General features: G+C 45.4%; 1 protein-coding gene across 1 annotated transcript in view; it reads left to right on the forward strand.

Moving 5' to 3' along the window:
- Positions 1 to 13,202, forward strand: part of LOC115203029 (potassium/sodium hyperpolarization-activated cyclic nucleotide-gated channel 4-like) — an 89,573-nt gene that overhangs the window by 33,583 nt on the left and 42,788 nt on the right. Inside the window, exons 3-4 of the mRNA XM_029767307.1 lie at positions 9,034 to 9,195; positions 11,823 to 12,041. Of these exons, the coding sequence (XP_029623167.1) occupies positions 9,034 to 9,195; positions 11,823 to 12,041 (381 nt within the window). The remainder of the gene's footprint in view (positions 1 to 9,033; positions 9,196 to 11,822; positions 12,042 to 13,202) is intronic.

Consider the following 13,202-nt stretch of genomic DNA (forward strand, 5'->3'; position numbering starts at 1 on the left):
ACAGAGGCAGATTCTATGTGTGTGTGTGTGTGTGTGTGTGTGTGTGTGTGTGTGTGTGTGTGTGTGTGTGTGTGTGTGTGTGTGTGTGTGTGTGTGTGTGTGTGTGTGTGTGTGTGTGTGTGTGTGTGTGTGTGTGCGTGTGTGCGCGCGCGCGCGAGGCGTGCTGATCGGCGCTGGGTAGGCAGGCACTGCCAAAGGCCAGCTCGGCCTCGGTGCTGGAACACTACAGTGGTAACCCCACAGAAATGGCATCTGGCACCCCCGAATAACTTGTCGACCACATCTCACCACCTGACTGACTTTTTGACTTTTTCGTGATGGCAACTACATTTCAAACTACGTCATATTTTTCAAACTGCATCGCCATTTGAGCTTTTCGAATAATATATCTTCTTAAATTGCCGGTAGCTGAAGAGCAATTCACAGCGCCATAGAAAATGCAGTACTTCCTGTTTAACCTGCAAGGTCTTTGATGTTGTTGACTCCGTTGCTTCCCCCAGTACAGCGACATTGCTCGGTGCTCTGTCATCGTTGGTCCTGGAGACGTCTGATGCCCTCTGACCTGCTGAGTGAAGGAAGGCTTCATGTTCTCACCTGTCATAGTGAACAGTAGACAAATGCCTCGGCAAGGCAGCTCCCTGTAGCACTGTCACAGTCAACAGAACAGCTCAGCCCCTAGTCTCCTCTAATCACAGCTGATATTCTAACATCCAGGCCCACACACACCCTGACATGAAGGGTTAAATGAACCCCTCGGCTGTGGAGAGGTCATGTGCTTTATTTTCTGTGTGTGCGTGTGCCTGTGTGCTTACATGACTTGCTACTGTAACATGTGTTTAGGGGCAGATTCTCAAGTCTTGATTGGTGCCCCGTAGTCAACTATGACCCTTTGTTGCATGGCACAAAGGACTTCCCATCCTGTCAAATTAGCATCTCAAGTTTTAAACAGCGATCTGTTAAACCACACAACATTAACTAACCAATAATAAACGCTTACAGAATAAAAACATTGATCAAAGATTCCATTCCAAGGCATAATAGCCGAGAGGGCTCAGTGGACTACAGTGTTTTACAGCTTACTAACAGGTTGTGGTTGTGTGTGTGTGTGTGTGGGGGGGGGGGGGGGGGGGGGGGGGGGTAATGATAATGATATTCCAAGTGGTGTGCAGATATCCATCATATCAAAGGGAGGAGGCTGCAATCAGTGCCATGGCATCTCTCCCGTGTGTCCTCCTATCCCCATCTCTCCCTGTCTAGACAGCTGGGCTGTACTCATTGTCATATTTCATTGGGATACAAATAAGACGCTGGCCGAATATCCTCCTCATCGGAGTTGTCTCCTGTAGACAAACCCAGTGACTTGAATTAAATGAGTCAACATGTTATCAAATCAAACTCAAACGAATGCACTAATGACTCAATTGTGAGAGTGGCTCCCATGCCAGATGTCTTCAGCATCACCATCCTCCCGCTTGCTGCTTTTAGCAGGGATGCAGAGGCATTTGGGGCATTGATGAGGAAATAGTTTAAAAGCCAAAGCATCAAGCCCCAGATTTGGATTTTTTTTTATCTCAGTCAGCACTTAGCTGCACTTAGTTTCGCAGAAAGAGAGAAAGCACATTCTTAAATACTTTTCCGACTTAGAGTTAACAAGAATAACATTAGTGGGCGGCGGTGGATCATTTTCAACATGGCAAACAATTCCACAGTGCTTTGAACTTGGTGTCAGGAGCTTTGGAGCACTACCATCTGTGTTTGTTTAGTGGATGGAGGCAGGGAGTCCATCTTCCTATTAATATTGGCATCTGGGATTGTTAAGATGGATGGCTTTTCTGCCCAACTGGCTGTGTGCAGGATGGGGGGGGGAAAGATCCGATATGCCACAGAAAGAAATCCCAAGGTGCTTCGATAAGAGTGAGCCACGTGGGTCGCCAGGCAGGCAGGCACGCCGCGAGGGAGGGAGGGAGGGCACTTCCATTCATTTTCCACCCAATAAATCAGCACACACAAAATATGTAAATAATGCAAATCAGCCAATCAATCCTCCACTTGGTGACCCGTACCTTGGCCAAGGACTGTTCTTTCACAGATAAGAAAGAAGAAAAGGTTTAATGGGGTATTATTGAGTGCACAATGAGGCTTGCCAGAAAGAGTGACAGGTCCTCAAGACTGTCTGTGAATGTGCCTTGTGTGATATTAATACCCACAGCAGGGCCCCTTAGAAGACTTCTACATTAAAATGTGTAATCCGGCACGCACCCATCGATGCTTCTCGGTAGGAAGCTGAATGAAAGCATTCTGTGGCTTCCTCAAAAGCCCCCCAGGCCATGGCTTGTATAGACAGCGGATGAAAGAGTGTCCCATGTCGTTCTCTCTCTCTCTCCCATTTCTTTATCTACACAACTCCCAACTCCCTTGTCTACCATTACAGTGTGGATGAGGGTCTGGCATTTAGTTAGGGCATTTCACTGTGTAGCTCATGTTGTCCTTTTATACTGAAATCCAGCCCAATGTTGAACTAAAATCAGAAAGTGAGTGGCAATGTGAAAGTGGCATCAGTGAAACAATCAGATTTTTCTTGGATTTGGTGGTCGACACATGATGCCAGGCATTCATCATCATTAACAGCCTGGACGGCAAACACCAGATGCCACAGCAAAGACGTATGCATCTATTCTGTTTCTCTCTCACTCTCTCTCTCTCACCTGGACCACACTCTTCTCTCCCTCCATCTGTCTGAGATGACTCTGCAGCTGTGACTGTGGCTTCCTGTGTGTCCCAGATAGCTTCCTGACACGATCAGGTGTCTCCCTATGGATCAAGTGGATGTCTTGTCTGGGCATGTCTGTGTTTCTGGACTGGGTCCTTGTTTTTTCCACTGTAATGTCTCGGACAATTTAGCTTTCTTTAAATCTAAAAGAAACAAAGCACCAATGATCCTTCCACATTTACGATTTGTTTAGAACACAACGATGATGCACATGTGAATATGCAATGTGCATTAGATGTAATGTTTTTCTTATTCATCTTGACCACAACACAGACTCATAACAGTTTGATATGTCATTAGTTCTGTTGTAGACAGCTATTAACCATAATAATGTAAGGGACATTGAAGGTCACCAATCGAACTCTTTTCTCTGTATATATCAATGATGTCGCTCTTGCTGCGGGCGATTCCCTGATCCACCTCTACGCAGACGACACCATTCTGTATACTTCTGGCCCTTCCTTGGACACTGTGTTAACTAACCTCCAGATGAGCTTCAATGCCATACAACTCTCCTTCCGTGGCCTCCAACTGCTCTTAAACACTAGTAAAACCAAATGCATGCTTTTCAACCGTTCGCTGCCCACACCTGCCTGCCCGGCTAGCATCACCACCCTGGACGGTTCCGACCTAGAATAGGTGGACAACTACAACTACCTAGGTGTCTGGTTAGACTGTAAACTCTCCTTTCAGACTCATATTAAACATCTCCAATCCAAAATTAAATCTAGAATCGGATTTCTATTTCGCAACAAAGCATCCTTCACTCACGCCGCCAAACTTACCCTCGTAAAACTGACTATCCTACCGATCCTCGACTTCGGCGATGTCATCTACAAAATAGCTTCCATTACTCTACTCAACAAACTGGATGCAGTCTATCACAGTGCCATCCGTTTTGTTACCAAATCACCTTATACCACCCACCGCTGCGACCTGTATGCTCTAGTCGGCTGGCCCTCGCTACATATTCGTCACCAGACCCACTGGCTCCAGGTCATCTATAAGTCTATGCTAGGTAAAGCTCCACCTTATCCCAGTTCACTGGTCACGATAACAACACCCACCCGTAGTACACGCTCCAGCAGGTATATCTCACTGGTCATCCCCAAAGCCAACACCCCATTTGGCCGCCTTTCCTTCCAGTTCTCTGCTGCCAGTGACTGGAACGAATTGCAAAAATCACTGAAGTTGGAGACTTTTATTTCCCTCGCCAACTTTAAACATCAGCTATCTGAGCTGCTAACCGATCGCTGCAGCTGGACATAGTCCATCTGTAAATTGCCCACCCAATATACCTACCTCATCCCTATACTGTTTTTATTTTATTTGTTTTTCTGCTCTTTTGCACACCAGTATTTCTACTTGCACATCATCATCTGCTCATTTATCACTCCAGTGTTAATCTGCTAAATTGTAATTATTCGCTATTATGGCCTATTTATTGCCTACCTCCTCATGCCTATTGCACACACTGTATATAGACTTTCTTTTTTTTCTACTGTGTCATTGACTTGTTTATTGTGTTATTGGCTTGTTTATTGTTTACTCCATGTGTAACTCTGTGTTGTTGTCTGTGTCACACTGCTTTGCTTTATCTTGGCCAGGTCGCAGTTGTAAATGAGAACTTGTTCTCAATTAGCCTACCTGGTTAAATAAAGGTGAAATAAAAAAATAGAAAACCTAGGTGGTAAAAGCCTTGGTTTCAAACAGAGTAGAGCTCATCCATAGCTCTCTCCATTGAGAGCACTGATGAGGTCAGGTGTTAGAGTAACGTGGCTGCCAACGTCAGAACCCCTGCCCTTAAGATACCTTTGTGGATTGTCTGGGGGCCCTCGTCATTCATGGCTCTGCTGTTTAGCCAGATAGTCATGCAGCCAGGCTTATTGTATGCCCCTATCAATTAAAACAAAGAGGCCAGCCATCCATCATCCCTTTAATGTGTTGTACTCTACAATGCAGTGTGTGTGTGTGTCTGTGTCTGTGTGTGCGTCTGTGTGTCTGTGTGTGGCTGAGCTGCATGTTGTGACATGCCAGCAGCCCCAAATGGCTTTAGAAGCAAATGACAGTGAGTGCATGGTGCACAGTGTCCAGCCCGTCCTCTGTACATCTCTAATGAACACTTGGCAATTAGGCAGGGTCTGTTTTGGTGTAAGACAGGTTGGCAGCAGAGCAATTCGTTTTTTTGTCCCCCAAAGTATATCGAACTGGTTGTTTTTCCATTTAGTGGGAATGGGAATATTTTGGGGTAATTGAGTTAAAGCTGAGAGAAGATATATAGCTAGGAATCACCACCCCCCACTGAAGTGCACTAGTTAAAGCCCCTGCTCTCTTTCTCTGTCTCATTTGCCAATACTATCTGGAGATTTGCATTGCATTATTCTGAACAAGCCAGGAGATCTTTATTCTCCATTCAGTGCAGAAGTTCAGAAAGTATTTTAAGGGCACATCCCACTGGGCACAGACGTCAATTCAACGTCTATTCCACGTTGGTTCAACGTAATTTCATTGAAATGACGTGAAAACAACGTTGATTCAACCAGCATGTGCCGAGTGGGATGGAACTTCTACAGGTACAGAGATTTGACAGTAGAGTTTTCTTTGTACAGTACTAGTAGTCTTGGACAGTACTAAGTTAGTAGTCTTGGACAGTACTAAGTTAGTAGTCTTGGACAGGGATTTGCATCTCACCGATGTAGCTTCCCTACTCAAATAGAGCAATATATATATAGAATAACGACCTTCTTAGCTCTATCAGCTTGACATTTCACGTTGACTAGCTCCATGACTATTGTAACGTTAGCATGTAAATGACATAAGATGCTCAGACGGGAAGTGCAAACGGATAATTAATTCATTGTTTCGCTGTTTGACTGAACAATGTATGTTTTATATCATCCATTTTTAATGGGAAGGAAATGTCTACATTTAAATGCATTACGATATCAGAGAGCTCACACTCCCCTCTTGGAAAAACAATTCAACAAATTAAAGAAAATCTCAATCTCAAGTGTGAGATTGGATGGGGTAGTTCATGATTTTTTTATTTGACACACGTGGGGATTTTGACAACTCTTTAATGTTATGGAATGCCATTTAGTTCCAGCTGGAGAATCAACATCACAATATATTGCCTCGTATCAGCTACCATAACCATTATTGTGTTTGGAAAGAGAGTGGGCTCTTTAAAAACCAATATCTCCTCACTGTGTTTGGAGTGGAGCACAGCTGTGGAGAGGAGAGAGGGAGAGAGGAGGTGAAGAAGAAGAAGCGAGTGGTTTGGTAGATTAAGTGAGAAGGACGCAGCCGGGGGAATGACTCGGCTCAGATGATGTACAGTTGAAGTCAGAAGTTTACATACACTTAGGTTGGAGTCATTTAAAACTCGTTTCTCAACCACCACAAATGTCTTGTTAACAAACTATAGTTTTGGCAAGTCGGTTAGGACATCTACTTTGTGCATGGCACAAGTAATTTTTCCAACAATTGTTTACAAGACAGATTATTTCACTTATAATTCACTGTATCACAATTCCAGTGGGTTAGTTTACATACACTAAGTTGACTGTGGGTTTAAAAAGCTTGGAAAATTCCAGAAAATGTCATGGCTTTAGAAGCTTCTGATAGGCTGATTGACGTCATTTGAGTCAATTGAAGGTGTACCTGTGGATGTATTTCAAGGGTAACCTTCAAACTCAGTGCCTCTTTGCTTGACATCATGGGAAAATCAAAAGAAATCAGCCAAGACCTCAGAAAAAAAAATGTAGACCTCAACAAGTCTGGCTCATCCTTGGGAGAAATTTCCAAACGCCTGAAGGTACCACGTTCATCTGTACAAACAATAGTACGCAAGTATAAACACCATGGGACCACGCAGCCGTCATACTGCTCAGGAAGGAGACACGCTCTGTCTCCTAGAGATTAATGTAATTTGGTGCGAAAACGTGCAAATCAATCCCAGAACAACAGCAAAGGACCTTGTGAAGATGCTGGAGGAAACAGGTACAAAAGTATCTATATCCACAGTAAAACGAGTCCTAAATTGACATAACCTGAAAGGCCGTTCAGCAACGAAGAAGCCACTTCTCCCTCCAAAACCACCATAAAAATGCCAGACTATGGTTTGCAACTGCACATGGGGACAAAGATCGTACTTTTTGGAGAAATGTCCTCTGGTCAGATGAAACAAAAATAGAACTGTTTGGTCATAATGACCATTGTTATGTTTGGAGGAAAAAGGGGTAGGCTTGCAAGTAGAAGAACACCATCCCAACCATGAAGCACGGGGGTGGCAGCATCATGTTGTGGGGGTGCTTTGCTGCAGGAGGGACTGGTGCACTTCACAAAATAGAAGGAAAATTGTGTGGATATATTGAAGCAACATCTCAAGACATCAGTCAGGAAGTTAAAGCTTGGTTGCAAATGGGTCTTCCAAATGGACAATGACCCCAAGCATACTTCCAGAGTTGTGGCAAAATGGCTTAAGGACATCAAGGTATTGGAGTGGCCATCACAAAGCCCTGACCTCAATCCCATAGAACATTTGTGGGCAGAACTGAAAAAGTGTCTGCGAGCATGGAGGCCTACAAACCTGACTCAGTTACACCAGCTCTGACAGGAGGAATTAACTTATTGTGGGAAGCTTGTGGAAGGCTACCTGAAACATTTGACCCATGTTAAACAATTTAATGGCAATGCTACCAAATACTAATTGAGTGTATGTAAACGTCTGACCCACTGGGAATGTGATGAAAGAAATAAAAGCTCAAATAAATCATTCTCTCTACTATTATTCTGACATTTCACATTCTTAAAATAAAGTGGTGATCCTAAGGATTAAATGTCAGGAATTGTGAAAAACTGAGTTTAAATTTATTTGGCTAAGGTGTATGTAAACTTCCGACTTCGACTGTAAATACGCCCCGGACTAAACATTTTGAACAAGAGCCCAGAGCTTTAGATGTATGTCTCTGCCATACACTCACTCTGGAACCTGGCGGCCTGACGCTTCCCTCTTACCCCAGCAGAAACTTCTTGGGGACATTTTTGTCTCTCCCCTTTCTGGCTGGCCCCTCTGACGGAGGTGATCTGATGTGATGGCCCAGCGTCCACACTGTCCCAGAGTGGCCCGTCACACAGCCTGTCTCAGTACTTGTCACTGGTCCCTGTCTGTTGTTTCCACACAGCCACCCCGATAGAAACAACAAAGCGTCAGATCAACAAGCACTGGGCTTTAGGAGACAACCGGAGACATCTAGCCTGGGTCAGGAGGAGTGGTGGCGAGCGACTGTCTGTGTGTGGCTATGTGTGGCTGGCTTCTCTTCTCCCCTCCCCCCAACGTTCGCCAGCCAAGACGAGAGAGATGGAATATCCCTCTCTCAGCCTTAAGCTTTTAAATGGCGCTGAGTGGCTTGTAATAAGGAGAACAGCAGTTAACAGTGCACACCGCGGCCCTCAATGGGATTAAGTGGCTTTAAATTGTTGAAGCCATTAAAATCGTAGTAGGCGTCCTGTATCTGCTTATGAGTCTATTTATCATTAGGATTAAGCTCGCCCGTGCTGCACACACTCAGTCCGCAGGGAGGCATACACACGCCCCCATCCCTCCATCCACTTTGTGTTAGTGTTCTTACCTAAGGGGTTGATTAGAGTGATTCAATAAAGCCTCCTCATAGGCCAAGCCATGCTCACATGACCATCCTGACCATCCTCTACAGACCTCTCATGTCAACGTCTGTAAAAAGCACATCAAAGATGATGTCCGTTATGTTGCTGTAACGTTGAGGCTAGGGCCCTGCATGTGTGATGGAGAACACTGTGGCCTCGATTCAGACTCAACGTGGTCTGGCTCAGCCCACGTGTTGCATATAGTAAATCCACTGCTTGGCCTTCACCTTGACTATAAAAAGTATCGACCAAAGGGTTAGGGAACAAAGTAAACAGGCAATACCCCAGGAGAAAAGGGTCTTTGTAATCCAGAACAGTTCAGGCCAGGGCTTTGTCTGCCAGCCAGCCTACACATGTCTTTGTGCTCTAACACAATTCCTCTCCTCCACCTGTTCTGCTCTCCATCCAGGGGCGCTGCTCTGTGGCTGACCATGTGCCTTTCTGCGTGTACGTGTGAGGGGTTGCGCTAAACAGAAGACACATTTTTGTTTCTCCCAAAATGGGCAATAATATATTGTATTGTATTCTGCTCTCTACATCCTCCATATGACCTATGTCCTAACACAGTCCTTTCTTCTTCCTGTCCTGCTCTTCAGATCTTCCATATGACCTATGACCTGGCCAGTGCCATGGTGCGTATCGTCAACCTGATTGGTATGATGCTGCTGCTGTGCCACTGGGACGGATGTCTGCAGTTCCTGGTTCCCATGCTGCAGGACTTCCCCCAGGACTGCTGGGTGTCCAAAAACAAAATGGTGGTAAGTAGAGTTTTGCTGTGCTCCAATACTAGGTGAGCATCCAAAATGACACCCTATTATCTAGGAAGTGCACTACTGGGCTCTGGTCAAAAGTACACTGTGTAATAGGGTGCCACTTCAGACGGAGCCCAAGTCTGTCTAAATCAGATTAGTCCCTCCCTGTTATCTCATCTCTCTGCCTCTGTAATTACTGTGCTAAGCCTGTAGCATCATGGGAAATGGCTGCCTTGCATATCTGTCCATTTTCCCACCTAAATCAAATGTTTTGTTTTCCTTTCTCCTTTATTCGCCCACATTTATTCAATTTGCTGCTTTTTCTTCCGTTATTTGGAGCTCTATCTCTCTCTCTCCACCAGCTCTGTATGGTCTGGTTGTCTATATTCTGAAAGTGAGAGCTAAGCGGTGAGCTTGGCCTCGTATGAAATAATGACTTTCAGAGGACAGAAAGCCCTTATCCAATATTGGTCAAGTATTGACAATTTTCCAGCGAGCACTCATGCTGTTCTTTAATTTCATCACATTGTTAGCTGCGATGCTGCTGCACGTCTCGGGGAGAAAGAGAGAGAGAGAGCGAGAGAGAGGGAGAGAGAGAGAGAGAGAGAGGGAGAGAGAGTCAGAGTCGCTGGAAAGAAAGCCCTATGTCTCGTAATGATTCCCCCTCTCCTCTGTAATTAGGTTTTCTATGTGGTTATATAACCGGACTCTACGACACCTGAGGTGTGACCCTGAATCAACCGCCGCACACGGACGCACAGTATAACCTGCCATGTTCCGAACGAACAGGGCCTGTTGACAGAGAGAGAGAGAGAGATGATTTATGATGAGGATTTGTTGTAGAGCTCACGGCAGACAGGCAAACAGCTCCCAGCCCTCAAAGAGGATTAATCTGGGATCTGTGAATAAAAAAACAATCACATCAAATTCTAATTAGGTAATTAAAGACAGACAGACCAGTAGTCAGTCAGTGGAAACAGTAGCCTAGCGAACACCTTTGGCATGGCAAGCTGTCTACTGACAGGGAGGGATCGCTTTGACTTCAACTCCTGCGCTGCATTACACAACACCATGATGAAAAACTGTGGAGAACTGCCGAAGCTGCGTCTTTTCTGCTCGGAGGAGAAAAGTTTGGGCCTGATAAGAATTAGAGGGTAGTGGTGCTGTGGCTCTTGTCTTTCCTTACAGTAGCTGGCCCATTATCTTATTGGGTCATCCGTTTTATACCTTTTTAGGAGGCACTAATAACTTTCCTATCTCTCAGGTTTTACCCCTGTGGAAATGAGTTTGAAAGCAATTTGGACATGTCACCTCAGGAAAGAGCAGATATTGATTCTGCTTGGACCACCACGGGATCTAAAGGAAAAAAACGGCAATTTATCCACAAACGAGAAACGAGAAAAGAAAAATCACATTTTTCTAAATAGCTGACCTACTTTTTGCCTTGCAGGCCTCTTGTGTCTCGGGCTCCATCCATTCAGTCACCCTCATGGTTGTGTTTAGTTTCTGCTCCGAGCAGAAAAGGCCCAGCACTTCTCCCCTGAATACTTACATATAGAAGACTATATTACTACAGTATGTTGGTGTAGCCAAGTGTTGATGTTCCTATTGAGGTATGATGAAGAGGACATCTGTGGCTGCCCTCTTACATGATGATGATGATGATTATTATGATGAGGACGATGATGATGTTGATGATGATGATGATGACTGTGAGGATGAGAATGAGGACGATGGTGATGATGATGATGATAATGACGTCGATGATGATGACTAGGAGGATGATGCCGATAATGTCATTGATAATGATAATGATGCTGATAATGACGTTGATGATAATGACTAGGAGGATGATGGCAATAATGTCATTGATAATGATGATGACGACTAGGATGATGATGGCGATAATGACATTGATGACGACTATGATGATGATGGCGATAATGACATTGATAATGATGATGATGATGATGACTAGGATGATGATGGCGATAATGACATTGATAATGATGATGACTAGGATGATGATGGCGATAATGACATTGATAATGATGATGATGGCGATAATGACATTGATGACGACTATGATGATGAGGGCGATAATGACATTGATAATGATGAAAATGATGATGACTAGGATGATGATGGCGATAATGACATTGATGACGACTATGATGATGATGGCGATAATGACATTGATAATGATGATGATGATAATGACTAGGATGATGATGGCGATAATGACATTGATAATGATGATGACTAGGATGATGATGGCGATAATGACATTGATAATGATGATGATGATGACTAGGATGATGATGGCGATAATGACATTGATAATGATGATGATGATGACTAGGATGATGATGGCGATAATGACATTGATAATGATGATGACTAGGATGATGATGGCGATAATGACATTGATAATGATGATGATGATGACTAGGATGATGATGGCGATAATGACATTGACGATGATGATGATCATGATAAGAAGGACTCTGGTGGTCTTAGTGCTTTCTGACATTTTCCCTCCAGACATCTGGCAGAGTGAGAACAGTACCCCATATCACCATATCCCTCTCTTCCCTCTGCCACCTTTTCTCTTCCTCTCTCCCCCCATCCAGAACGACACGTGGGGCCAGCAGTACTCCTACGCCCTGTTCAAAGCCATGAGCCACATGCTGTGTATCGGGTACGGCATGTACCCACCTGTGGGCATGACGGACGTGTGGCTCACCATCCTCAGCATGATCGTGGGCGCCACCTGCTATGCCATGTTCGTGGGTCACGCCACCGCACTCATCCAGTCTCTGGACTCCTCCCGTCGGCAGTACCAGGAGAAGGTGAGTAACGTTGATCAGAATGGATGGGAATATAACTGGGTAACTGGATAAGCAGCAGGAGATCAACATTAAGGAGAACAGTATATCTGTACTCAGAGGAGAGTTAGGAAATGTTCACATTTCAAATGAAACCAACCAGACTTAATTTGAACACCCAAAGCATTGAACAGATTAGACTTCTTTAGATGTGTATTAGCCCGTCAGTACAGTACAGTTAAGCTCAGTTTCAGACCTAAATGAGGGCAGATAGATGCAGGTTTCCGCCTCCCTTCAACCCCTGTGATCTGCAGTGCTCAGGGCTGCATGAGAGCCAGAGTCCCAGGCTCCCCTGTGTGGGGATGGGAAGGCCCTGGTAGTTGGCCAAGGAAGCCCTACCCAGCTCCTAGCTACAGCTCCCTGCCCACCTCCAGCGTGCCCCAGCCTCTCCATGGGCCCAGTGTGGGTGATAATGAGCCTTGCTGCTAGGCGGCCACATTGCCCACCATCTGTGGAGAGGGACAGAGGAGGAGACCCTCTGGAGAGAGTGGCTGGGGCTGTACATCCCCCCTCAGAGAGAGAGGGAGTGCTGGTGAGAAATAGCGAGAGAGAGACTGAGAGAGAGGGGTGAGGGAGTTGGTCAGGTCAGAATCAGCAGAGCCAACCAGTGTCTCTGGATACCCACTGTATGTGTGTGTGAGCGAGAGTCTGCATACTGGTATGTGTGCACTGAGACTTTGTATATTTGTGTGGGTGTTTGAAAAATCAAGAAGCTGTCCTTCATACCAGGAGGATCAACGGGGGCAGGAGACTGGCGTCAAATGTGGGCTCCAGATGGATAAAACCACCAAACTGCTGTGCTATGGATGTGGACTGGCTGCATGACTATTTCTGTGGATGCAGAATTCCTGTTGAACTAGAGGGGTGCAGACAGCCAGCTCAGTGCTCAGCGCTCAGCGCTCAGTCTAGTCCTGCTTTAGAGGTGCTCCGCTTGCTGCCAATAATATTAGGCTTATTAACAGCTGTCCCACCTGGCCCACCTGGGACTCCTCACCACAGATCAGCATGTGGAGCAGGGCCCATTCTCAGCCACCATGCCACCCTGCTGCCACCTTCCCATGGGGCCACAGCCTCCTGCCCCATCCCACGTCTCTCAGAATCCTCTCCCCATTCTCCCTACTCTCG

Source organism: Salmo trutta, chromosome 12 (assembly GCF_901001165.1).
Source record: "Salmo trutta chromosome 12, fSalTru1.1, whole genome shotgun sequence".
Taxonomy (NCBI): domain Eukaryota; kingdom Metazoa; phylum Chordata; class Actinopteri; order Salmoniformes; family Salmonidae; genus Salmo; species Salmo trutta.